Source organism: Coturnix japonica, chromosome 9 (genome assembly GCF_001577835.2).
Source record: "Coturnix japonica isolate 7356 chromosome 9, Coturnix japonica 2.1, whole genome shotgun sequence".
NCBI classification, from domain to species: domain Eukaryota; kingdom Metazoa; phylum Chordata; class Aves; order Galliformes; family Phasianidae; genus Coturnix; species Coturnix japonica.
Genome location: NC_029524.1, coordinates 17,099,909 through 17,124,166, shown reverse-complemented (window position 1 = coordinate 17,124,166; position 24,258 = coordinate 17,099,909). Strand labels below are relative to the sequence as shown.

At 42.3% G+C, this 24,258-nt stretch overlaps 1 protein-coding gene across 1 annotated transcript in view; it reads left to right on the top strand.

Moving 5' to 3' along the window:
• The window catches only part of FNDC3B (fibronectin type III domain containing 3B), a 133,528-nt gene that overhangs the window by 69,882 nt on the left and 39,388 nt on the right, over nucleotides 1–24,258 (top strand). Inside the window, exons 7-11 of the mRNA XM_015871958.2 lie at nucleotides 10,849–10,907; nucleotides 14,730–14,887; nucleotides 17,057–17,116; nucleotides 19,958–20,096; nucleotides 20,423–20,476. Of these exons, the coding sequence (XP_015727444.1) occupies nucleotides 10,849–10,907; nucleotides 14,730–14,887; nucleotides 17,057–17,116; nucleotides 19,958–20,096; nucleotides 20,423–20,476 (470 nt within the window). The remainder of the gene's footprint in view (nucleotides 1–10,848; nucleotides 10,908–14,729; nucleotides 14,888–17,056; nucleotides 17,117–19,957; nucleotides 20,097–20,422; nucleotides 20,477–24,258) is intronic.

The following is a 24,258-nucleotide window of genomic DNA, read 5'->3' as shown; positions in this document are numbered from 1 at the left end:
TGATTTCATTGGAAAAAAACCTATCCCAAAGACTGGAGTACATTTGTCACGATATGTGAATTTTAGCATTATGCAGAGTAATGGAGTATGAAGCATTGTATTTACTGGAAATGGATCCATTCTGAATCTTGTGAGTACAGATCAGCATCACATATGAAATCTTAGTAGTGTTACTTTTATTGCTGGTTTTTGTAGTTTCAGCAAATAATATTACTTGACCAAATTGCTTAGATTCTTATATAATTAGAAACATACCGTGTGTTGTGTGTGTGTGCTGGCTTTTTAATTTTTAGTAAGTGAGAGGAAATAAACATGCACTAATTGGGGCACTTGTCTGAACTTGAGAAACCAGTTAATTTGTGGCACCTGGGAATTTCCAGTGTGATATTCTTGTGCCTCTACTTTACCTCCCACATTATGTTCTTGTTTAGATTTATTTGCATACACAGATACCTCTTAAGCATTCTTTATCTTTCATATTTTTTGCCCAGTTAATAGGGTGTGAAGTTGTTTGTACAGGCAGAAAGTAAAATGGTTGAGTTCCTAGTGGCTGAGTGTACCAGCCAGCTCCATTAATTGGGCCACACAGATTGTAGACCAGAAAATACTTCAAGAAGTAAGTAAGTAAACTGTCCTCTTAAGAGAGCTCATATGGACTGATGAATGTACTAGAGAAGTTGACATTATGCGGAGTTCAAGGAAGGTACATTCCCACGTTTATGTCAATCTGTGTGCATGCAAGAATTTCTACAGACCAGGCTTAATTCATGGCTTTTCTTTAGCAAAGAGAATTGCTGAGCTATTTCATCCAGTTGGACTGAGAAAGTCGCTGTGTTTTGAAGGAGAAAAACAAACCTCCGTTTCTTCTGCTGCCTTGAAATTTGACTTAGATTATGAAGTTTTCATGGAGAAAGGTTAAAATGAAACATCCAAAGGAGACCAGTGACACTGAAGGTCGAGTTTGTGCTCACATACTCCCTCCCTTAGGCACTGCTTTGCCCAGTCCCAAACCAGCAGAGTCTTGCTTTTGGATTGCTATGGGTTGTTCCACATAGCGTGTCTTTCCCTGACCAGCTCTTTCTTGGAAATCCATTGTGTGCAAAATAATTTCCAGGAAATTTACAAGCCTGTGGAAGTTTGTCTGCATGTGGACTGCTGGGAGCATGGAGGTGTCTTCCTACCATACCCATACTGCAGGAACAAAACCAAAGCTTGGGGGAAGTGTGAATGACAGAGCACACTTTGTTCTGGCAGGAAAGCTGTTTTGTGCTTCATTAACACAGATTCCCTCAATTAGGGTGCAGGAAAGAGGAGATATTCACATTCTATTTTTGTGCACTTATCTGAGAAGATGAAAGGATCAGCTTCATAACTTAGGCACCAGAAGTTGTTGGTAGGAGATTCTCTTCATTGTCTAAACAGGAGCATTGCTTCTTAATATAACTTCACAGTGTTGTCCCATCTTGAATCTCACTGCTCTTTAAGGTGAACGTAAATATGTTTAAACTTGGTTTACTCCAATCTTGTTGAAACTGAAAATAGAAACAGAACACTTAGTAGCTGTGGGCAGCTTGATCTGGCATGGCCATAAGCTGCTGTGAGTTGGTCTCCAGGGGTTCCACAGCTCCGAGGCAGAACTAGGGCAGGTGGGTCACTGTGCCTCTGCTTACATTTGCAGTCTCATCAAAGAAGCTCAGACAAAATAAACCTAACCTTAAACAAGCCATTCTGTTAGAAACACAGCTCAGAGTCCAGGAAAGTGTAGCACAACACTGTAAAGAGGGAAATCTGGATCCAAGGCTGTCATTTAACCTCTCTGGTTACTTAAACCTTTTATTGTTTTTCCCCAAGGCTGTTTTCACAATTCTGATTGACCCTTCTAGTCTCTCCTATTATTTGTCCCATCTGCTTTCATCCCTCCTTTGTCTCGTATTTCCACCATGATCTCTGGCCGGGGGGAGCTGGATAAGCTATCTGCTCCATGATTTATCAGGAAGTTGGTGCTGGATGACGCAAGGCACCTCCTCCCCCAAAGGATCTTCATATTATCTCAAGAATTTGCAGCTTCTGCTGCCGCCGACAGTCAAATCCAGAAGACTGAAATCTGAGTCTGAGTCTTTTTCTTAGGAGTTTACGTAATTTATAGATATCCAACCAAGAAGGAAAAAAAAGCCCAACAACATGTATCAAGACCGTTTTCATGCTGTTTAAATGCTCGGTAACTAAATCCTTGTGCTGGGGAGAAAAGTTACACAGAGGTCTTAGAGCTTCAGAGCAAGATAAACAGTGTATTCTCACCAGTTAGTAGGAGATAATGTGGACCACCGACAAAGGAAGGGAAACAAATTTCCCTTATTTGGAAGTATCTGGGACATTGAGCCAGGAGGGGGAAGGGTATTTATAGTGAAGAGGTAGAACGTTTCCTCTCTCCAGAGTACAAAAAAATAAAAACGCCTAATAGTTTAACTAACAATCCCTATTTGTCTGTCCAGATGTTCTGAACAATGTCTGTTTGTACATTCATCTGGATTTACAAAGCTAATGAGTCAAAATTTCATGTCACACTGAAGTTAATGGGATTTGTTTACCCATCAGTGAGTTTCCTTTTCTGAGAACGGATGGAATTTGACATCCAAAGTTGTGAGTGTTGCAATTAAAAAGTGGACGAGCTTCCTTTTAGAGTGAAGCAGTAATTTCATTTTCTCCATGGTTTATTATAGAAGGCTTTGTCCTGAACCTTGGGGCTCTGTTGCTTTTTATGTTTATTTTTTTTTCTTCAAGGAGCTGTGCTTTGGAAGCAGCTGCTTTGATTTACTGTGGTCCATGTGACTTTTGCCTGAATTTCATCTCAGCAATGAAATCCAGATTAAGCTGAAATTCTTGTTGCTTTGCTGAAGCCTTCCCAGTGATCCATAATCAGGTGGATATTTCTGAGAAATGTTTTAAATATCTGGGAAGATTCACAGGGGTGAAAGTGGCCATTGAAGTATTGTATGTCGTCCTCACCCCAGCACTGTTAATTGCACTCATAGTTCATAGAATCAACTGGGTCGGAAGGGACCTCATGGATCATGAATCAAACCCTCCTGCCACAGGTATGGCCACCAACCTCCACATCTAATACCTGCCCAGGGCCCCATCCAACCTGGCCTTGAACACCTCCAGGGAGGGGCATCCACAGCCTCTCTGGGCAGCTGTTCCAGCACCTCACCTCTCTCTTGGTAAAGAACTTCCCCCTGACATCTAGCTGAAATCTTCCCTCCTTCAACTTAAAACCATTTCCCCTTGTCCTGCTGTTATCTACCCTTTCAAAGAGTTGACTCCCCTCCTGTTTATAGGATCCCTTTAGGTACTGAAAGGCTGCAATTAGGTCACCCTGCAGCCTTCTTTTCTCCAGGCTGAACAAGCCCTGAATTTCTTCCTACTTGATTATAATTGATTATTAATGATATAGATATAGGGACCAGGGATTTTTAAAGGATTTTCTTGTGTGTACTCTTCGTATTCCAGATCTGAGAGGGCACTAATATCACATCAGCCTTTTTATTTACTTTTTTACTTCTGTATTGTAGGATTTCTCATCCTGGGTTGCTCTGATGGATGTCCCCCAAAGTTCCTGCAGTCTGACTACATCATAGCTCTCATTTAGAAAGAGAGGGCAGCAATGTAAGAGAAAAGCTAGGATGGGATCCTTTCAAAGAATGATGACTCTGTAGCTGTTCACCTCAGCTGATGGTGAAAAATCCCTGTGCAGATTCCAAGAGAAAAGTCATTGGATTTCAAATTGGAAGGTTTTTTTTCTTGTGGAATCTAACTTTTAATAACATGCAGATACTGTAAATGGTGCATGGAAATAGGATTTCTCCTTCAGTGTAAGTATAAAGACAAAATCAAGTGCAGTTAAAGTGCCAATTTTCTGCTTTTGTCCTTCTCTAGAGAAATTTTGCTGGGTTACCTTCTCATAAGAGGGAAATAGCTCTCTCTGATTTGGAGAGTAAAAAATGGGTAATTCTGAAAGCCTGACATCTCAAAGCTCTTTCCATTGCCTGTAGCAAAACCTGAAGAAGACATTTATCCTCTTATTTAAGGGAGGCTGAGTAGTTGTGACTGAAGGCAAAATTTGGCTAGCAGTTACTTTCTTAAAGTCTCCTCAACTCTTTTGGGCTCCCATATGCCTTTGTGTTAGGAAAGTGCTCTGCCGCCTTCTCATTGATGTAGCAATGGTGGCTTTACAGTGTGCATTGCCAAGGAGATTGTTAATTTTGGCTCAGGAGCTCCCTTTAATCCAGACCACTTCTGTAGCTCCTAGGGTGTTTGCTTCAGCTGTGCTGTCTGATTGTTTTCCTGTGCAAATATGCATATTTGCAGGTTATTTTGCTAGTCTTTTTGTTTCATCAGGAAAACGCTACCATTGTGTGTAATGGGCAGATAACCAAAAGTGTTTGTTGGCCTGGTTTTGTACAGTTGTACTTTTGAGGATGCAGAAAAAGCAAGTTTTCTAAGTGCAATACTGCTACCATTATCACCTTCCATTGTGGACAATCTTTGGTGCTGCTGCCACAGTGCTGGAAATACTCTCACCTTGGGCTGGTGACACTGAAGGCACAGAGGCTGTGCTTTATATGAATTGTTTTCCACTCAAATGTGAGGGTGCAGGGATCACCTGTTGGTTGCCTCAGCTGGACACATGGAGAGAAGGAGTGATGGGAGGCAAATTCACATGAGAGCTGTCTGCAGCAGAGCTGTGATCAGCCTGTGAAGGTGTGTGCAGTGTTTGGTGCTGTCAAGCTTGTGCTTTCCATCAATGTGGAACTCAATGGAGATAAAAGTGGAGTGACCGCCTCTTGTTGCTCATGTCTGTGACTTTCTGACCTTATGTTGCGCAGCTGCTGAGATGTCTGTTGCCATGACTGAAGGGAACCTTTTATTTCCGAGAGGAAATCTTGGGTCTGTAAGTTCCAGATAACGTCATTTCACAGCTGGCAGCAGCAAGACCTCCTTTAGAGCCACAGTTTAGGAGCACCAGTACCTTGATGGCACAGTCAGCCCTCACCTCCTCCTCCCCTGGACTTTGGAGGATCCTGTAGGGCTTTTTTGACTGTGTTTGTGGCTGCCTGGAGTAATAATAGTAGCGACGTGTTGCTCTGGGCAGAAGTTACTTCTGCCTTTGAATGACCGCTCAGTTCCTCAGACTTGGAGGGCTGCCTGGACTGCCCTGCCAGGGCGCACGGTGGCTCTGAATACCGATGAAGGGAAGACAGACAGGCAGTCATGGGCTGAAGTGACAGGAAATAGAGCTGAGAGAGGGAGGGCATGGAACAGTACGTAAATAAATGAATGGAATTAGGGATAAGGCGATGCCACGCATTCCAGCTGTCATAGGAAATCATGAGACGTTTGAAGAACTTCATTGTGTCGAGAAAAAGATTACCATTTGCTGGCAAGGCTTGCAGCTAAAATGAAACATCAGATTCTGGCCCAGAAGCTGCGAGTCAGGAGCTGCAGGAGAATGGGAAGAGGGTTTTTCAGTCTCCAGGTCAGATCAGAATGTTTTCTCGTAGTTTCACATGAAAGGCGTTAATGGCAACTACAAGAGAGCTGCTTACAAACACCTGAAAGAATAGATGGAAGAGTGTTTTGTGAGGATGTAGCTAATAAAAGGAGCTCCTACAAATGCAGTCAAATAAAAAATGATATAGGCCTGTGTAATAGCAAAAAACCAAGCTGCCTATGGTAAATAAAAGCAAAGCTGTTTTGACACAGGGAATGAACTAAAGCAAGTTGAAAGTGGGAAAGAGAAACATCAGAGAAGATGTCCTGTGTGGAAGTTAAGTTTGTTGTTGCAGTAGATGCAGCTTGTGCTTTTATGTTTCTGTGGGTTATGTCATTGTTTTGTTTGGTTTTCCCTAAAATCCAGCCAGCTGCAGCCGTATGTAAGTGCATTGCATCTGTTATCTTCTTCATAAGATGTACAAACTGCTTTCTTAAGATGTAAAATGTATGTGATATAGACCGGGCAATTGCTGTATTTTCCTAAGAAAGCCCTTTTCTGCCTTCTAATGGACCAACTGCGTGTTCACAGTAGGAATTCACTCAGATCTTCAGCCAATGAAGTAGGAGTTGTTATTGCTCTGTCCCAGCAGTAGCAACAAAGAAGCAGAGAAAAACAAACCCAGCATGTCACTTACACTCCGTTTGTCCCTTGCATCCAGCATTTCATTTCTCTTTTAGGTGCAGCTGATCTTATTTCCCTTGCTGCTTTCCTAGGCGAAATATACATCGAAACAATATTGGGGGGATGTGGGAGGATTGAATGCAGTCAGCATTTAGTTTTAAAACAAATTTTAGAGGAAGTGACTTTGTTACGTGCAGCTGAGTGCTTCCACATCAGCTTGATGTGAAAACATCTTGATGTTTGTCAAAGTGATAGCAGTCATCTTTGGTTAAAGTTGCATAATGTGGACATGAAACAGAGGGATAAACCAGATGAACTGAATTTGCACTCCAGTTATTTGGAGCACCCTGTCCCAATTGGTAGCGGAAAACTGACAGCAATTGTAGGAAATCTATCAAGTTGAGAGTATTTAGAACTGAAAGCTCATTCTTGATATTTGTAGGCTTCACTGGCAATCTTCCTCAGTGCACTGTATTTTAGCATGTCATGATTGACTGTTTTGAAGATAAAGACTTATTTTCCACTTTATGATTTTCAAGGGCTCACAAATTGTGTACATTGGGGGGAAGCAGTGTGTTCAGCATGGCACTGGGTTTGCTCTGTTACACCTATCTTTGCTGTTTATTCGAGGCCTTATCCTGTGCTGAACCAGCTGGCAAAGTACATCCAGTGAGAGCAGGCATCTGTCCTAGGTGTCATTTGTTTGTTCTTCTCAAAGCTTAACTTCAATTTTTATTTAGGGTTTTGCGTGCAGTAGTTCTGGGGGAAAATAAAGTCAAGCTGCCCTGTAGGCAACAAGAAGGAACATCTTAGTATGTAGGTTGTGAAACAAATGAGTTTACTTCATTTGAGAAGCAGAATGAGCAGGCAGTTCACAAAGGAGTTGTGCTGTGTTCTGAAGAGTTTGTTTCCTTGCAGCTCATAGGTTGTGCAGTACGTGACTGATAAAAGATCTCTCCTAGCATTAAAGCTGGTCACAGCCCCAATAAATCTGGAACAAATTCTGAGAAAGCGTGTCATGTTATGACTGGCATATCTGTGAGCATGGAGTTCTGCTTGAGAATTAGGCTGGAAGCTTGTGAAGTGCTGCTGCTGATGTCATTGCTTTGGAATGGAAAGGCTGTTGAAACAGTAAATACTTTCTGTGGCCAGAAGCTAAGTATTGAGCTGGACCTCTTCCTTTCTGTGGAGAAAAGAATGCAGAACAAACCTAAAATCTCTATTTGCAATGGGAAAATGTTAATTAGTTTAGGGCTTGCAGCTATTTCAAACCATTTACATACACAGCTGCTGTTCATGCAAACACGAAAAATATTCATGGAAACTTCAAACTTACCTTGAAATGAAAAGATAGATATTTTTTCCCCCTGTATTTTAAAGCTGTTCTTGGATTTCAGAAGTGTTGTTGGAAAGATCTGAAAATTATATTTGTACCGTACGTGCAGAAAGGAACATAGATGCAGGCTAACAGAAGCATATAATGAAAGGATTTAGTTCTGCAAGAATTAGTGTTGAAACGCTGTTAGCACCAAACAGCTGCTGGGAAAGCATTCCATATTTGTCAGGGACATTTACTCTTGGTTATATCTGTGAAGCTATGGTGATGACCCAAAACTTTGAGAAAAGAGAGCTGATGAAAATACAAACTGAGATGAGCTCCAGGACTTACAGCTGGCTCTTCTGCTACAAGAGGTTGGTTAGCTTGAAACAGTGGATCCATTTTGTAGCTTGGGACAGCTTTAATGTCTGTTAGGCAGTGAGAACTGCATGAGAATTAGGCTTCTTTGCCCTCCCTCGGAGGAATCCATGAGCACTCAAAGGAATTTATCCCCACCCCCAGCTTCCTCCAAGGATGAAGAGTTTTGCCATGACAGATGCAGGGAACAGATGTGGAGGGGAAAAGTTAGAACGGGACGATGACCCGAAGTGTTTGTTGGGCTCTTCCTTGACGTGACTGAACTGTTCCCAGTGTCAAAGAAGGGAAAGGAAAAAAGGAGTGTTTAACACCATGGATTCCCTATTCCTCCTCCTGTTCTCCCCCACCTTTCCACCTCTGCACCTGTAGCGTCCTTGTCCCTAGGCACCCCAGTGAGCTCATCTAGGGGCAGTTGTCAGTACTTCTTGGTGAACGATGGTCATAAGGCTGTTAGTGTTACTGAAGAAAAAAAAGCCTTTCCAGCAGTTCTGTTATCAGTGTGTAGAGCACAAGCTGTTATTTTTCCCCTCTCTTATTCTCTCTTCAAAAAATACTTCCGCCCCTGTTGAGCTTGATGCTGATGTGCTATGAAGGGGCTGCCAGGTAAGGCAGCATCCCGCTGGGGGTGGGATTCCGGACAGCCCCCGTTCTCCTTAGCTTAGTCTGGCTCAGGAGACTGTGAATAATTATGTTTGTTAGTGAAAGGAGATCAGCCATCCATAGAAGCCTGAGAATTTTTATGGCTCATGAAATGGGAAACTAAGTATTTGAAATACTACAAGAATGTGACTGTTGTGAGCTTGTTTGTCTCTTATGACTGACGGCTTCTTTTTTGTTAATGAGATTTTCCATGGGGCAGGTTTGCACTCTTCCTAGTCTTGAGACAGAGGTTGGGCTAAATCCTGAGGTCTCTTTCCACCTGAGCTGTTGTTACGCATGTCATTAATGTGCACATCTATTGCTTACTGCCTTTAATTTTACACTTGCACTATTTCCACGTGGCATTACCTATTACTCATAAATGTTCACACTGTGCCCTTAATATCTCAAGGCTTCAGTGTGCCTGATGCTCAGAGCCACCTTGTGAACACACTATCTTCCTGGGGAGGTAATACTGAAAAATTGCTGATAGGACTCTTTGCTGAGAAGCCTCATCGAGGTAGTACTTCTATTTTAATTGATTTTACTGTAATTATTATTCTTTATTTCCTGGGTATACTCCAACTCTATTAGGTCTTAAAGTTACTTCCAGTACTTGGAACAGTGTGAACCTTCAGCCCTGACCTGCAAAGGTCAGACAACTTAACACTGCACAAAATAATTGTCTTCTGCAGGAGAGGGAAGTGAGATTTCTTGGAGCTCCAGGATTTATTTTCTACTCCTGCTTAGCATCCTTGCTAGAAAGCAGTGAGGAAAGAAAACTCAGTCCACATGTTTGGGATTTAAGGCTGAAAGTTGATGCATGCTTAGCTTCTGGGAGCTGCAATTAAGGGTGACAGAATTACCATAAACCTTCAATAGAATAGTAGCAGCACTTTTGTTGCATTCTGTAGCCACAGAAGTTGCTTCTTACTAACATCCCTTTGAGAAAAGCCTACGGGATCTCTGCAGTTTCCATGACTGGATCCTAGTGTTCAGTTCTGCACTGAACCCTGAACTCTGAGCCTCTTATAGTTTTGGTGATGTTGTCAGTTGGGTCAGTATCTTAACCTTTTCCTAAGCAATTTAGTCCATCTGTATAGTTTTCAAGTCAATGCATCTTACTCTGGCTAAACCCTGTCAGTTTATACACTTTATAACATGCTCGAAGGGTTATCTGCTATGGAAAAAAGCAATCATGTTATCCTTCTCTTATCCTGAATTATTACTGCTTCGTTCCTTTCCAAGTGGCTGCGACCAAACGGAGTCCAGGAATGCACGAAGCAGCAGATCTGTCTTTCCCACTCTGCACCTTGGTGAGCTGCGCTCTTGTTGGGAGCGATGGGCATTGATGCTGGAGGTTTGCCATCAGCATCCAGCCAGTTTGTTTCTGGCAGCCGAATGGATGGAATTTTCGAAAAGATGATGTACTTTTTAAAAGCAGGTCATGGACAAAAATAAAGACACATTCTTGGGCTGCAAGAAGTAGGTCAAGTTTGGGGGGAATCATTTGGGAAAGCTGTTGTTCCAATCTTAGCCATTTTTCTTTAGTAATGTATTGGGGTTTTTTCTTGCTTCCTATGTCAAGTACTTAGTCTTTTTTAATAAAGAGACCCTACACGTATCGTTTGGAGGGGTGTGGAAGATATATTTCTCTGCTTTGGCTAGCAAACTTTTTACCTTACCATTTAAGAAAGCAAATATGTGTTCCTAGTTTTCCATTAGAGAATAGCATAGTGGAAAGCGTGGCCTCTCCGTGCTGCGGTCCAAAAGGAATAAAGCTGCTTGCTGTCACCTCATTACTCTGAGCTGATGCTTTACCTCGAGACTTCTTTGGGGGATTGGTGGGAGAAAATTCTGATTCCACTGCTCAGATGATCACTTTTTCAGTATCTCCTGTTCTTAATTGATTTATTTAATCTGAGAGAAATTGCATCCTGCCCCACAGTGGCATTGGTGGGGGATGAGGGAACACAGTTGGCACATAGAGTCCAGCTCAGGAGCTGGAGAAAGCTGGGTCTGTTCCACAGCCGTTGCCTTTGGAAGTAGAGTGGTGTTGCTCTATGAAACCAAGTCCCATAGTAACACTATGGAGGACATCTCTACAGATAATCCCACTTTTCCAAATCATTGCATTTACTGCAAGTTTCATTCTCTCCTTTTCCTCTGTTATATTTTTGCCACTAATTTCTGTACCTGCATAGCTTACATTTACAATTGCAGAACATCTGATGCTCATGTACAGATAACCTGCATCTCCTATTCAAGGACTGTTGATATTTTTGTTTTGTTTCAGTAATCTATTTATCTTCCTATTCCCACGTTCTCTGTTTTACAGAATATGATTCAGAAACAAAAAGGGTTCAAGACATTCTCTCTGGAATGGAGAAGCCGCAGGTACGTGATCCAGAATTGCCCCCATACCAACCAAAAATAGCAAATATGATAAGTAGATGATGTCACAACGTAGTGGTTATTTCACAATGGAAAATCTGAGTGTTTTTACTTTATGGGTTGTGGCTTCTATGAGTATCTAACTTGTTATACAGGAATACAGTAGAATCATAGTTACTGGGAGTAAATGTGAACCATCCTTTGAACTCATGGGTATTTGAAGGAGTCATAACAGCTGCCTGTCTGCAAAGAGCTCCCAGTACTGACAGCATCATGGGGAATCCAGCACCTTGTCGTGCTTTACATGGCTCCTACCCCCTTCCCCTGGGTTTAATTTCATTTGTCACGAGCAATTTGTCCTTAATCATGATTAAATTAAGCTAATTCTATTGTTCAGTGGTAATTGCTGTAGTCTGTGTTTGTCTTAACCATAAAAGCACATGAATTGTGATGGAAATTGAATCCCTGTGTAAATAACCGTAATGTTGGGTCTGAGCATAATCAGGTAAGGTTGTTAAGAAATCTAACTGTAAGGCCTTTGAACATGATGTTTTTCAAATGAGATTGATATCAACCAGAGCACTTAAAGCAGAGAGCAGTACAATGCTACCATCAAACAAACACTAATTTTCCTCAAATTATTTCAAAAATAGGAGTCTTTAAAGTAAATCCCAAGTGTGACCTCCTAGCTCAGTGCTAATGGCATGTAGCGAAAGAATGCTGGGGATTATCTGCTACTGTCTCTGTAATTTAGATGTTTATGAATGATTAAACTCATAGGAGTGCCACGAACCATTAATTGCTCTAATTGTGTAGTCGATGCTATATGTGACAGAAATGTATCACGTTATGCATAAATAGTCAGCTAGGATGTAGTCCTATGCATATACAGCTGGAGATGGTGCTGAGCCATTCAACCAGCTGTCCAGGTATCCCAGTATGAGACACCTTCCTAAGAACAATGTAAACACGCTTCTAAAGTTATCAATTTGTTTTTAAAAAGCCTGTTTTCAGTCTTTGTTGTTGCAAGGTTTAAGGAATTTGCAACTAAGTCACAACTTCAGTCATCGTTTAATCCCGTTGAGAGCAAAACATTAAAAACATCCCATGCCTTTATTTAAACTGCAGTCTCTCAGTTTTAATTCACACTAGAGCAGACAAGGAAGCATTCTGTACAGCAGACACCTGGCTGAGGGAAGGGAAACCTGAACCCGTGCTCAGCAGAGCAAAGGGCCAAACTGCAGCACTAGGTCTGGCTTCCCAAAGGGCAGCCCACTCTGTTGCCTTGTTCTGCATTTAAACTCATGTTTAATCACTGGGGTTTTGCCTCAAATTGCAGGATTAGGCCCGTCATCAAAAAGCACAATCTCACCCCGGTAATAACCATGCATCTATTCAACCCCCATCTCTTTCAAACGCTGCCCTCGAGGGAGTAAATGAATGTGGCTTTCAGTGTAGTTCTCACACACACAATAAAAGCCTGAACCACACGAAGCCTGTGAATGCTAACCCGGAATTTGAAAGATAATGAAAGTTGTACAGAAACATCGTCTGTTACCTGAAAGAGTGGAGGGGCGGATATTCATCAACCTTGTAACCTTATTAAAGCAGTGCAACAGTTGGGATTCTTTCCCAGGGGCTTTTAGAAAATAATTATTTACACCAGTAAGTTTTGATAGCATGTAAAGCGGCATCTAATGGGTAAATGGAGAAGTTTTAAGAAAAAAATTAACTGTGCTTTTTGCAAGGCACACAGAACTCCTCACGGGAGAAACTTTTGTTGCGGCCTGGCCATGGGGCAGTGCTGGGTGCTGCAGGTTTGGGGTGGGCATGCAGAGCCTCAGCAGCAGCACCGCTTCTGCCCAGCTTGTGGCCAAGTGCTGTGCTGGTGTGTCCTGGTAGGGCAGTGTCAGTGAGCAGTTTCCTATGGTAAATGGGTGTTTGCTTGCAGTTTAGCTCTGCTGTCCCCTGCAGCACTGAAAGTGCTGCTCCAGCATTGCTCGCTGTTGTTTGGAAGGTGCTTCTTTTCCCAGGACAAAAGGGGTTTCAGCCTCCTGAGAGGCTTGTGAGTGCCTGCTTGCTGCTTCCAGCATTCCTTAAGTTTATTTAACTTACCCTTTCTCATAGCGAAACGAGTGTTTCCTGCTCACGTAGGAGTTGCCTGGTGAATTGGTGGCTTTGGCATTAAATCAGATACTGAGGAGATACACCCTTGGCTGGTAAACGTGACACGATAGTGAGCCTGTTACTCTGTGAGCAGGAGATAGGTTTATCTCTCCCCATGCAAATAAATCCGCTCCCAGTGCTCGCTCAAGCACGCACAGGCTGTGCTGCCCTATATACCCAGGGAGTGTACAGGTTTGCCTTTTCTGACTTTATCACACAGGCAAACTCTCCCTTGGTGTGTGTGCAGCTCAGGTTTGTATTTCAGGCTGCCCATCAGCGGTCAGTGTGCCTGCCATGCAGCCCTGCAGAACGCCATGCCATGATGGCAGCTGGAGCAGCACCGTGCTTGGGAGCTGCTTTGGGAACTGGGCCTCTGCATGGAGACGTGTGCATGCTGACTGCAGAATAAGGCTGACTTCTCCTCGTGGTTAGTCTGTAGTGGCCTTTCTGTTCTAGTAAGAAACGTAGAAAAGACTTAACTTCTTACAGATTGCTAAAGTTCATGAAAGGCCAAAGTTTTTAACCATATGCAGAAATATATATACGTGTGTCCCTGTGGGTAGTCATAGAGAAAAACACTTCAATAGAACATTGGCAGGATATCGTGCTTCAAGCTCCAAGTTCGTCTGGGCTTTTGAAAAACAATTATGCAAGCATATTTCCATGATAATAAAAGAAACTGTGCATTGATGGGTTGAGCTAGTGTAGTAGTAGTGTATGTTTATGAGCTATTAAAAGCATTATTTCAAATATGGACAGTTATCTCTGAGTACCTTTATCATAATTTGATTTGCATACAAATTGATGTTGAACAAAACACTTATTTGTCTTTTCTGAAGCCTCTGGGACTTTTGTGAGGTATCTAACCTATAAATTATAAAATCTATACATTAAAATCCTGAACTTTCAAGAGGCTGAGGTGAGACACCTCCCTGTCAGTGCATTAAGAACAGATTTATGGTCTGCTCAGAAAGAATCTGCTTGATATAGCCCTCTCATACACTGTCAGAGTGTACACTGGAAGCACTGAGCTTTCACATGAGGAGTTGGGTGTTCCACACTGAGTAAAGGCACCCAGGAGGCAGATCTGGATGATGCTGCTGCAGGGCATCATCTCTGCGCTTCTTTCAGAAGACGTGCATAAAACTGCTGTGCTGTCTTTCCAAGATAGCCAATGTACCCATTGTTTTTGCTTCTCTTGAGGCTGTGGGATGTGAAGGGGGTTGTTTTCTTTCTTTCTTGGCTGGATAACAGAAGGCTGTTCTTGAGGCCTGATGCCACTGGCTGCTCTCCTCCTTCAGTCTAGTGTTGTTTGTACCTGTACTGCCGGAGAAGTGCTGCACTGCTGAGCTGATAAAGCTGCTCTGTTCTCTGGTTCTAAGGTCTGAGGCACTTTTTCAGTGTTTTCTTAAAGAAAACTCCCACCCATCTAGCAGTTAGGTCCCATGTTAGAGCTGTGCCCAGTGATGTCTGGGCAGCCTGGTGTGTAGTGGTTGGTGATCCTGCCCACAGCAGGGGGGTTGAAACTAAATGATCTTTGAGGTCCTTTTCAACCCAGGCCATTCTATGACTATGACCATGGATCATAAAGCAGTTTTTCTGCCAGGACATGAAGTGATTCATTTGTGATGTGATTTTAAATTGATGTTTCTTTTGTAGGTAACGAACATTCAAGCAAGAACGGTTTCACTGTCATGGTCACCTCCCGCCGGCCTTTTAAATGCTGATAGACACAACAATGGTTTGCCTTACACCTGTACTTACGAGGTTGCCTTATCAGATAAAGGGAGGGATGGAAAATACAAGATTATTTACAGGTAACAGGACCGTTTTTACACTTGTGCTGCTCTCAATTTGTGTTTTCATTGGAAAGCTTCTCTCTACTTGTGAGGGTGTATCTTGGCATGCCCCCCAGTAGCACATAGCAGGCACGTTTGCAGCAGCCTGCAATTTCCTCCTGTCCACCCCATCTGAACCCCTTGCTGCAGCAAGCTGGCAGGATGCACAACCCAAGCTCTTCGTTCCTTTTCTCCTTCCCACTCCTCAGCATGCTGCACTACAGGAAAAACTTGAGTTTTCTATTCCTTCCCGTTGCCTTAGGTTGATTGAGTAAGGAGCACACTGATCAGCAAGCTGCATTGCTCCACAGAAGAGCCTCAAATACTTGGCTCCTAACAGCCTTAAGTAAAAATTCGAAGGGATTTCTCTGTCTCTAATGTCAGTGATCCTCTGAGCTCAGCTCATGATCAAGTACAGATGGTGTTACGCCTTTCTTTCTTCCCTGCTAATGACGTCTGGGTTAGAAAACTTTGAGATGCGACCCTGGCTATTGTGAAATAGTTAATCCTTCACAAATGTCATTAAATAGAGTCCAGGTGGTACAGCATTCATGGAATTCCCTCTTGAGACCAAGCTTTCTCCTTTCTTAAGACGTCCTGTGAATTAGGGTATCCCTCCTGGTCTGCTGCATGGGCTGCCTTGGGTAGTATAAACTGAGAGCATTAACCAGGGGAGGTGCTGCCTGCTTCTCTTTGGTATTTACACTAGCTGTTTGTGAGTTATCTTCATACGTTAATGCATTCTGCTGAGCTCTTAAAATGGAAGGGATGCTTTCAAGTACTTTTTGTGCTTGCTGCTCCGATGGCTGCACATTTTCTCCTGGTTATGAAATGTTGTGCATCTGTTTTAAAGCTGCTCAGAGTAATCTGTCTCCTGCTGCTGGCCGGTGTACAGCTGTTAGCTGAACGTGCTGCGTGTGCTCTGCTATGACCTACAGTGATCGCTGTTACTTAGGAGCAAAAGAAGGTCTTGCAATACATTGAATACATTCCCTTTTTGCAAAGAAGTGCGCCCTTTTCAAAAGGAAAAAACTGAATGTACAGAGATTGGGCTATATTTTAAAAAGCTTTTTTTAAAATTGTTTTATTTTCTGAATTTCTGGCAGCCCAGAAGGCACGTGCTTTTTGTCTGATCTTGTTCCCATGTTTTTGTCTTCCTATATTTTTCCAACTATCTATGGAATATTTCTTTGTAAGAGAGTCTTCTTGTTTCCCATACGTTAATAAAACTGTGAGCAAGCCAAGCACTTACAGGAGATGGTTATTATGTAACTTACTACTAACCTGTATTGTAATCTTAAGAAAATGGTGAAGCAGGTTGCCCAGAGAGGTGGTGGGTGCCCTGTCCCTGGGCATAGCTGAGGTCTGGGCTCAGTGGGGCTCCGAGCACCTGTTGAAGCTGTGGGTGTCCCTGTGCACTGCAGGGAGTTTGATCAGGTGGCCTTTATGTGCCCCTTAAAGCTCAAACGATGCTATGGAAATCAGCAATGTGTGACTGGAGTCAAATGTTCATTTCCCAGCAAAATAAACCAAAAGGAACAGAATGTTAATTTCAGGTTTAACTGACACACTGACCCAAGTTTTACATAGCTTTTTTTTTTCTTCTTCTTTTTCCTGGCTATTTTCCCCTTAAAATTCATGAGACTTAGTCTTTTTATAAATTAATATATAAATTAAATGCCTCCTTGGCATGGTCCTCGCAGAGTGTGCTTCTGGAAGAGAAAGCAGTGATACTCATTGAAGCAGTTGTGCAAGAAAAAGTACTTTTCCTTCTGACGTCCAGTGGCTCCACACTCTTTGAAATACTAAATGTGCAAGGAGTACAGAATAATGTGGTATTGATTCAGCCCTGAGAGGGTTGAAGAACACAGTGAGCTTTATCTAAACGTCAACAAAATGTAAGGATGGTGTTGAAATAAATAAGTTACTTAACAAACTGGGATGATAACTACCTTATCAAGTTTTCAAGAACATGAAGTGTGTTGATAAATTATTCATGCATTGTTTACTACTGTACTTCTGTGGTGGAATTTCTGTTTCTTCTTTCAAGTCATAGCATGTAGGAGTCAGTTGTTACTGGAAAAGCAATAGCTGTGCTGAGTGTGATGCTGCTTTTTGTAATTCACTGATGTATTTTTTTTTCTGCAGTGGAGAAGAATTAGAATACAACCTGAAAGACCTTAGGCCAGCAACAGATTATCACGTCAGGTGAGTCAGTGGGAATGTGAAGGTCACTTTAATACAGTCTGATCAATTGTGTGGGGGTAAATCACGCAGAAGTTCATTTAGTCCAACACAATTACGAGGTGCAGCTAAAGCAAGAGGGAGAAAGCATCTACATTTCTATTGCTCTGTATACGTGTAACAGCCCTGGGAGTGCTTGTGTTCAAAAATGAGATACCTCAAGCTTGGTAAAAATTTGACTGAATCAAGTGGTGTTTGGCCACAAGTATTCACAACTATTGTAACATAGATGTGCTGGAAAACCCAAAGATACTCCAGAGGTTTGGTTTTTTTTCATAAACACTCTACACTTCACAAAGTAACTCTGCTGGTTGCAGATCACCTGACCACAGTAACTGCAGCACTTCTTCCCTAAAAACAGATACACTCTGGCTTCTCTTGATATTTTTAAACCACGTTTCTCTTTGATTCTAAAATTGTTTGTCACACGGTTATTAACACATTCTCAGTTCTGCTCCCTGCTGTTTTTAACACCATCTACTCATGCTGCGTTTTTTAAAGACTTGCCTCATGAATTAAGGCTTCAAATTCACATACTGCTCCCTTACACTCAATATCCTTTAAAAAGTTCCTTTCTCTCCTATCTATTGTTTCCTTCTCTTTGTCTGGACAAGGGCAATGTTTGGCTTTTTCCCATCCAGGCCACTACTGTTGAGCTTTAAACAACAAGCACTTCTGAGCAAAGAGAGAAAACAACCAAACAAAATGCATCTTTCTTCCTCTGATACTATAACTTCTTTTTCTTCAGTTTACTTTCTGTTGGTGCATATCTCTCAGGTACCTGAATAACTCTGTGGTGTTCAGGCTCCCTGGCCAGGCAGTAGTTGCAGCAGGATGGTAGCAAGGAGAGAGTTGTAGAACATTTCTGAGCTTCCTACAGTAAGCAATTGATTGTAGTTTTTAAAGCAAACTTCCAAAACAATGTGGTAGTGCCTACAAAGTGCAGTATTGAGACCCCATACAGTTTTTAAGGGTGTTGGGGGTATTTACCCCAGATCTTGGCTGGCTTTCAAGCCAGTTCATTCTGCCTATCTGCTGCCTACCTACAGTTCCCTGTGTTTTCCTGCAAGTTTGCCAAATTATAAATCATTTGTGAACAGTTAGCTGTAACTTTTGTTTAAAGTGAATGAGCGACTGCCAAATGTAAAAGTCAGACCTAAAAAGCAGCAGCATGTGTTTGTAGTGGAGGAAACCAACACTGAAAAAGCAGACTGCTTTCTATGACAGTTTTCTTGATCGTTGAAACTGCATTATGTATTAACAGCTATGAAGAAATAAATCTGCTAAGTAAAGAAATGTATGCGACCAGCCGTTACTCAGCATGTTGTTCTGGGTCTGCTTAACCTTGGCAGCATCTCCAAAGGCTTCTGTTTTCACACTGATAAGTGCTGCATTGGGTCCCGGGCACCTAGAACTGCCTCTCTCTCTGCAAAAATGCAGAAGTGGGTTAAAATATTACAGTGTTGGTAGTTATAAAGATGGTGGCCTTTGTGAGAGCCTCTCGATCCCTTTTAAGGCTATGGTGGGTGAAAATGAAGTTTTTAATCGCATGAAAGGTTTCTCCTTCAGAAACCATCTAATTCCACAACCCTCGTTACCTTCTTTTGTTTCCCAAGAGCTGACACTCCACCAGGCAGGAAGCAGCAGCAGAGCACTTAGTGACAGGGACACTTGTGTACCACCGCCGCTTCCAACTGGCAAAGCCAACAGTGCAGCTTCTCAGGGTCTTGCAGATGATGCTCCTTAAACTCATCTTTACATATCTGTGTTCTGCAGTAATGTGTTTGAATCTCAGCCCTGCCTGTTTCCAACACACACACACACAGTGTGGCAAGTTGCCAGCTGCGGAGGCAATCAATTAATTGCATTTGTTTTCACTCCTGACTGCTAACAGGTGAACTATAAAACAGCACTAAAGCTGTTCTTGTGAACTTCCCCCTAAGGTTTGATTCTAAGTAGGTGGCCATTGTGCATAAATTACTCTTATCTACTCTAAACAAATTTAGAAATTGCCCTTTCTCATTCAAGTGCACAATAGCTACAGCCAGCCCAGAGGTCATTGTCTGGTCAGGGCTGGAATGTTTTCTGAGTAAAAGACTTCAAGTTTGCGCTTTCTTTTGCTTCATGGAAAATGTGGAGGAGAAAAAATACCATTAATTTTTCATTATGTATGAAGGTGCTCAGATATGTTTTGCTTTCCTGTGTTATTTTTGTAATAGTTACACCCCTCTATGCTGGTATATAGACGATTTGCCTGAAATCAAGTTGACTTCTATCAGAGCAATGTTTCTGAGCTGAGTTTATCCCTGTTTTTGTGTTTGTGTTAGTTTTAACTCAGAAAGCTAACTAAATATTGGCACTGCAGCTGTGTAGAAGCTGGTTCTCATGGAGGGAGGCCAGCAATTGCCACCACTGGACATGGCACGTGTGAGTCAAGTGTGAACAGGGCACTCATGTTCATCCTATTTAATCATGAGTTCATGCTTTGTTGTCTTCTGAAAAGCCTTTTTGCGCAGTGTGCAGAATTACACAGTAGCCAATGAAATAAATAATTGCTTGCGGAAGAAAAGATGATGGTAACTCAGCGGACAATGGCAGTTGGTGCATAAAATGTTGTAACTCTTCTTCTACTGTGGATTTTTTTGGATACTCATCCCAAGTGAAGCAGATAGACACTGTTTTGTGAGCAATCTGTCACTGGTGGGCAGTATCATGGGTGCTTTGGTAGTTGAGTGTTATGGCTGAGACAGTGCATTCTAGTTGGGTCAGCAAATGTATAACCCACTTCCATGTGTGTATTTCCAGGGTGTATGCAACGTACAATTCAGTAAGGGGATCCTGCTCAGAGCCAGTAAGCTTCACCACTCACGGCTCAGCACCAGAGTGTCCCTTCCCACCCAAGCCCTCACACAGGACCAAAAGCTCCTTAACTTTACAATGGAAGGTAGGTAATGCTTGGGTCAGAGTGGACACTCACAGAAACAGAGGAAAATACAGCTTGCCAATGTAACTGTGAAACATAACTGAAAGTGAGACAGTCATTTGTCAGTAAGGGACATGAACTTGCTCTACTCTGACAAATCCCTGCCTGTGCACTGACTTGACTTTTAAAATGTATGTGTTTCATTACGTTCCAGCTTCTTCTCGTTAGTCACTAAGAGGCTGCCAAGCTGTGTGCTTTAGTTTTACTTTAAACTGTAGTCATATGCCTGGGGGAAGAAAGTAGTTCTCTTATTCCCAAAACTGCCTTTTGTTTGTTTTTGTTCATAGGCACCCATTGATAATGGCTCAAAAATCACCAGCTACCTTCTGGAGTGGGATGAGGTAAGTAACAACCAATTGAAATAAATACATAAATAAATGGCACTCGGACTTTACAAGGATTTGCTGAGTAAGTAAAGATTATTAAACAGAGGGGAAACTAGAAGAAATGAAATCCTGATGACAGTCGGTAGAATTGGGAGGGTTGAGAGGAGCAGTGAGGTGAATGCTTATCATTTGGTGTTTTATGCAGAGATGCTATTTAATGCTTCAGTACTCTTGAAATTCAACTTTTTTTTTACTGCTTGCTTGGTGTGCTTTAGCTTTTTAATTAGCATTACTTAGTATTTTACTGTTCACACTGTGATATATCTAAGAGATCTGTTCATGATCTCATTCTTCTGGATGATAAATACAGAAGGAAAAATATTGTTCCTGTCTCAAAGGCCACACACAGGACATGATCATGGAGCCCTTTGTGCAGGAAACATACTCAAGCTTAACATAATGGTATCCTTCACTCGGTGACTTACAGTACTCTTACAGGCGCTATGGAAAATAATCTGGTTTTCTGTCCCAGAGATGTCTAACTTATAGCATTAGAGAGCAGCATGCCACTGGGGAGAGGGCCAAAAGCAAGAGATGTGCAGTGCTGCTTGCTGGAAGTGGGTTCTGGTTGCAAGTCCTCCTTCCTTCCCCTGATTCCTTTGTCTTCTTGCCATTGCACAAGTCATGTTTTTGCAGAAAGCCTGAGTCAGTGGTTATCATCTTTGAAGGCAAAATGTATTGGTGACAGGAGGCTTGGGCAACACATTAAAAAGAAAATGCGATGAGTCAGGAAGTGAAGAGTGTGGAGGGGTGTGTAGTTGTTCAGTCTGGGAAACATCTCTTGGGGTTTTTAATATTCTAAAAACAATATTCTAAAGGGAATAGTCAGCTATGAAGAGTTCTCCATCATTTCACTAGTAACATGTTCCCAGATCGGTCTGCTACATGTTTGGCATTTGGAACCACTTGCTGTGCGAACATTTACTGGATGCTCTATCACAGCAAGTGGGGCCTTTGTGATGAGAAACCCACTGAACTAAAATAAGACAATAATTCCAGAATGGCTGGCTGCCTCTCTCTGCATAATGGAAGGGGAAAGGTTGTCAGTGAAGAAGAAAAAAATGGAGTGTGAGGTCTGGGAAAGGAAATAAAAAGAACATTTCTCCAAAAGGACAGGCCAGGATAATCCCATTATACATTCTGTGACATCTTGATTCTGCAGTTTTGATCTCTTGCAAAGCTTCCATTAGCTGAGAAGCCATGGGAACATAACACAGAGGAATGAAGGAGTGGAAGAGGGAAGGAGAGAATGTGAAGATTTGAGAAGGACCAACAACAGAATATTAATACAGTGCACATATTTTCAATGTTAATTTTGTCCACATGGTGCCTAGTTGTATTTTTTATATGTGAGAGAATGCTCTTGTCCTTTAAACCTTTTAATACCAAGAATATAACTAGAAAGATTTATTATGCCTCTTTTTCTTTCACAGGGCAAAAGTAGCCTATTTTAGACTAGAGTATGCACCAGTGGCAAAGAATGCAGGAATCCTGATTGCCTTTATCCATCTACTTGATTGCCTTGCTTTCTCAGTAACAGTCCTGAAATCTGAGATCCCAGCGGACAGCTGGCCAGCATGGATGAAAGGATGGCAGCCCATGTCATCCTTTAAATGTTGTGCTCTCTCACTGCGCCACGTAAATTTCGATTAAGCAAATGCCCCAGCTTTGTTACAATGCCACACTGTGTCCTGCTGAAAACTAGAAGTAAATACATGGAGGGAGAGGAGAATGCTTGCCAGGCAACAGCAGAACCTCTGCCAGAGCTCAGCTAGAGCAGCATTCATTAGCTACAGGGCACAGGATAAAATAAACACGGGAAAATCAGTGATAGGAAGGAAATTAAATTGCAACTGCAAAGCACAGGGGGTATTGCATGAGTGGAGAACGAGAAACCTATCCAATAATAAAGTTAGAAAAACACCCTAAGATGGCACTCTGCATAGAAAATGTGACTCTGTAATGAGAGGTAGGGAGAGAGTGAATTATGAGAAGCAGCGCATCTCAGACCTCACATCTTCCAATGGCTGATGAATTGACATTTATAGTATTTAAAATGCAGCCAGGATCAGAGATGGTGTTGCTTTCCTATGCAAAAAGTAAACGGTTGCTGTAAAATGATGGCAGAAGTGTGCTGTTGTTGAACAGCCCTAGGGCTGGGTGAGGCTCTAAGTTGGAGGAGGATAACAGCACTTTACCCTGCATGGCTGCAGGTCAGATCTAAGTTTTTTCCTGACCTGCAGGGCCTGGAAAATAAAGCAGTGGATGGACAAAGCTAATCCTGCTATTTCATCTTTTTTCCTCCCAGTTTGGATTCAGTTGTTTGTGTGGGCTGTCATCCGTTACTTAGAAAAGGCAAATTCTTTCTTTCTCTTTTCAGGTGTAGGTCTTTGAATTATTGTTGTGAAGCCTTGCTAATAAAGTGGTTTAACTTAAACTGCCTGAAAAACAGCGGAGAGGAGAGGGACCTTTGTTCTTTAACAGAGAGCAAAAGATCATCAAATGGTCCCTCAGTTAAATTGTGTGCTTGGTAGCAAAGTTTCCATTGACTTTAAGGGTGTTAGGAACAGCCCTTCTTCTCCAGTAGTTTGGAATTCCAGGTGATCTGGATGTGCCCACACCTTGAGTGCTGGGATTGGCACCAGCCAGTTGGCAGTGCTCTGTTACAGCAGCAGTTAGGGAGAACTCCAACTTCCGTCTCTTCTTCTGCATTTCCCTTTGACCTCACAAACCTAAACTGACCATTTGGTGACTTTGAGCCTGGATTCATCATTCAGGGTAAAAAAGATTGATCTGAACAACTTGCTTAAAAAATGCACGTGGCAGAACATCGCTGTAGTGCTGATGCTTTCTCCAGATGCCAGCATTCATCAAACTTAGTGAACTGCAGTTGCACTGCAAAATGCCCCTGGCGGTGCTGTAAGAATCAGGCCTTTGTTACTAATTAGACATGAAATGATCATTCTGTGATTAAGCTGTAGTAGATAAATGTTTCTCTTGTGCATACGGATGGTGATGATACGCTATTCATTGTCCATAGGACTGTTCCTGAAAGAGTGACAAGAGTGTGCAGTGTGTTCGTGCCTTATTTCTGATCCAGAAAGCGTTGCGTTTTAATCTGTGCAAGAGAGAGACAGGTTCATTACCACCCAATTCAATTCTGTATGCATGGAAGTTCATATTCTGATAGATGGAGATCGTTTTGTTCTGCCAAGAAGTCTTAAATGTCTTAAGGCCAGCTAGCAGAGATGTGCTGATTTGTACTAGCTGACACTCTGGTCCATGTGCCCCAGTGGTGGCCCACCAGTGGGTTATGTACACTCATGCTTGGGTTCTTGGATGTGTGTTTACCCTCCTGCTCTCTGGGTCTGTTTTGTGCCCATGTTTCTGCTATTAGATATGCAAGAGGAGGTGTTTGGATAAAACCATTTGCCTCATATATACGTATTTTAGGGATGTTTCATAAGTCCTGCTCTGTTTTCTCAGTGTTTGTATATACAGAAAGTTCAGCCACTTGCAGCAGTGACTGCACAGTAAATGCTTTGCAGAGATATTCAGGTGCATTTATAATCACCACTGACAGTCTGTCTCACAGCCTGGTGTCAGGTTGAGTAACAGTCTGGTGCTTTTTATTGCCAGCATGAACCAAGTGCCTAGAACAGATTGCCACCATGTCTCCTGGTTGCAGGGTCTGATGCTGGCAGCTTCCATTCAAGCCCTTTGCAGTGAGTGCTTGG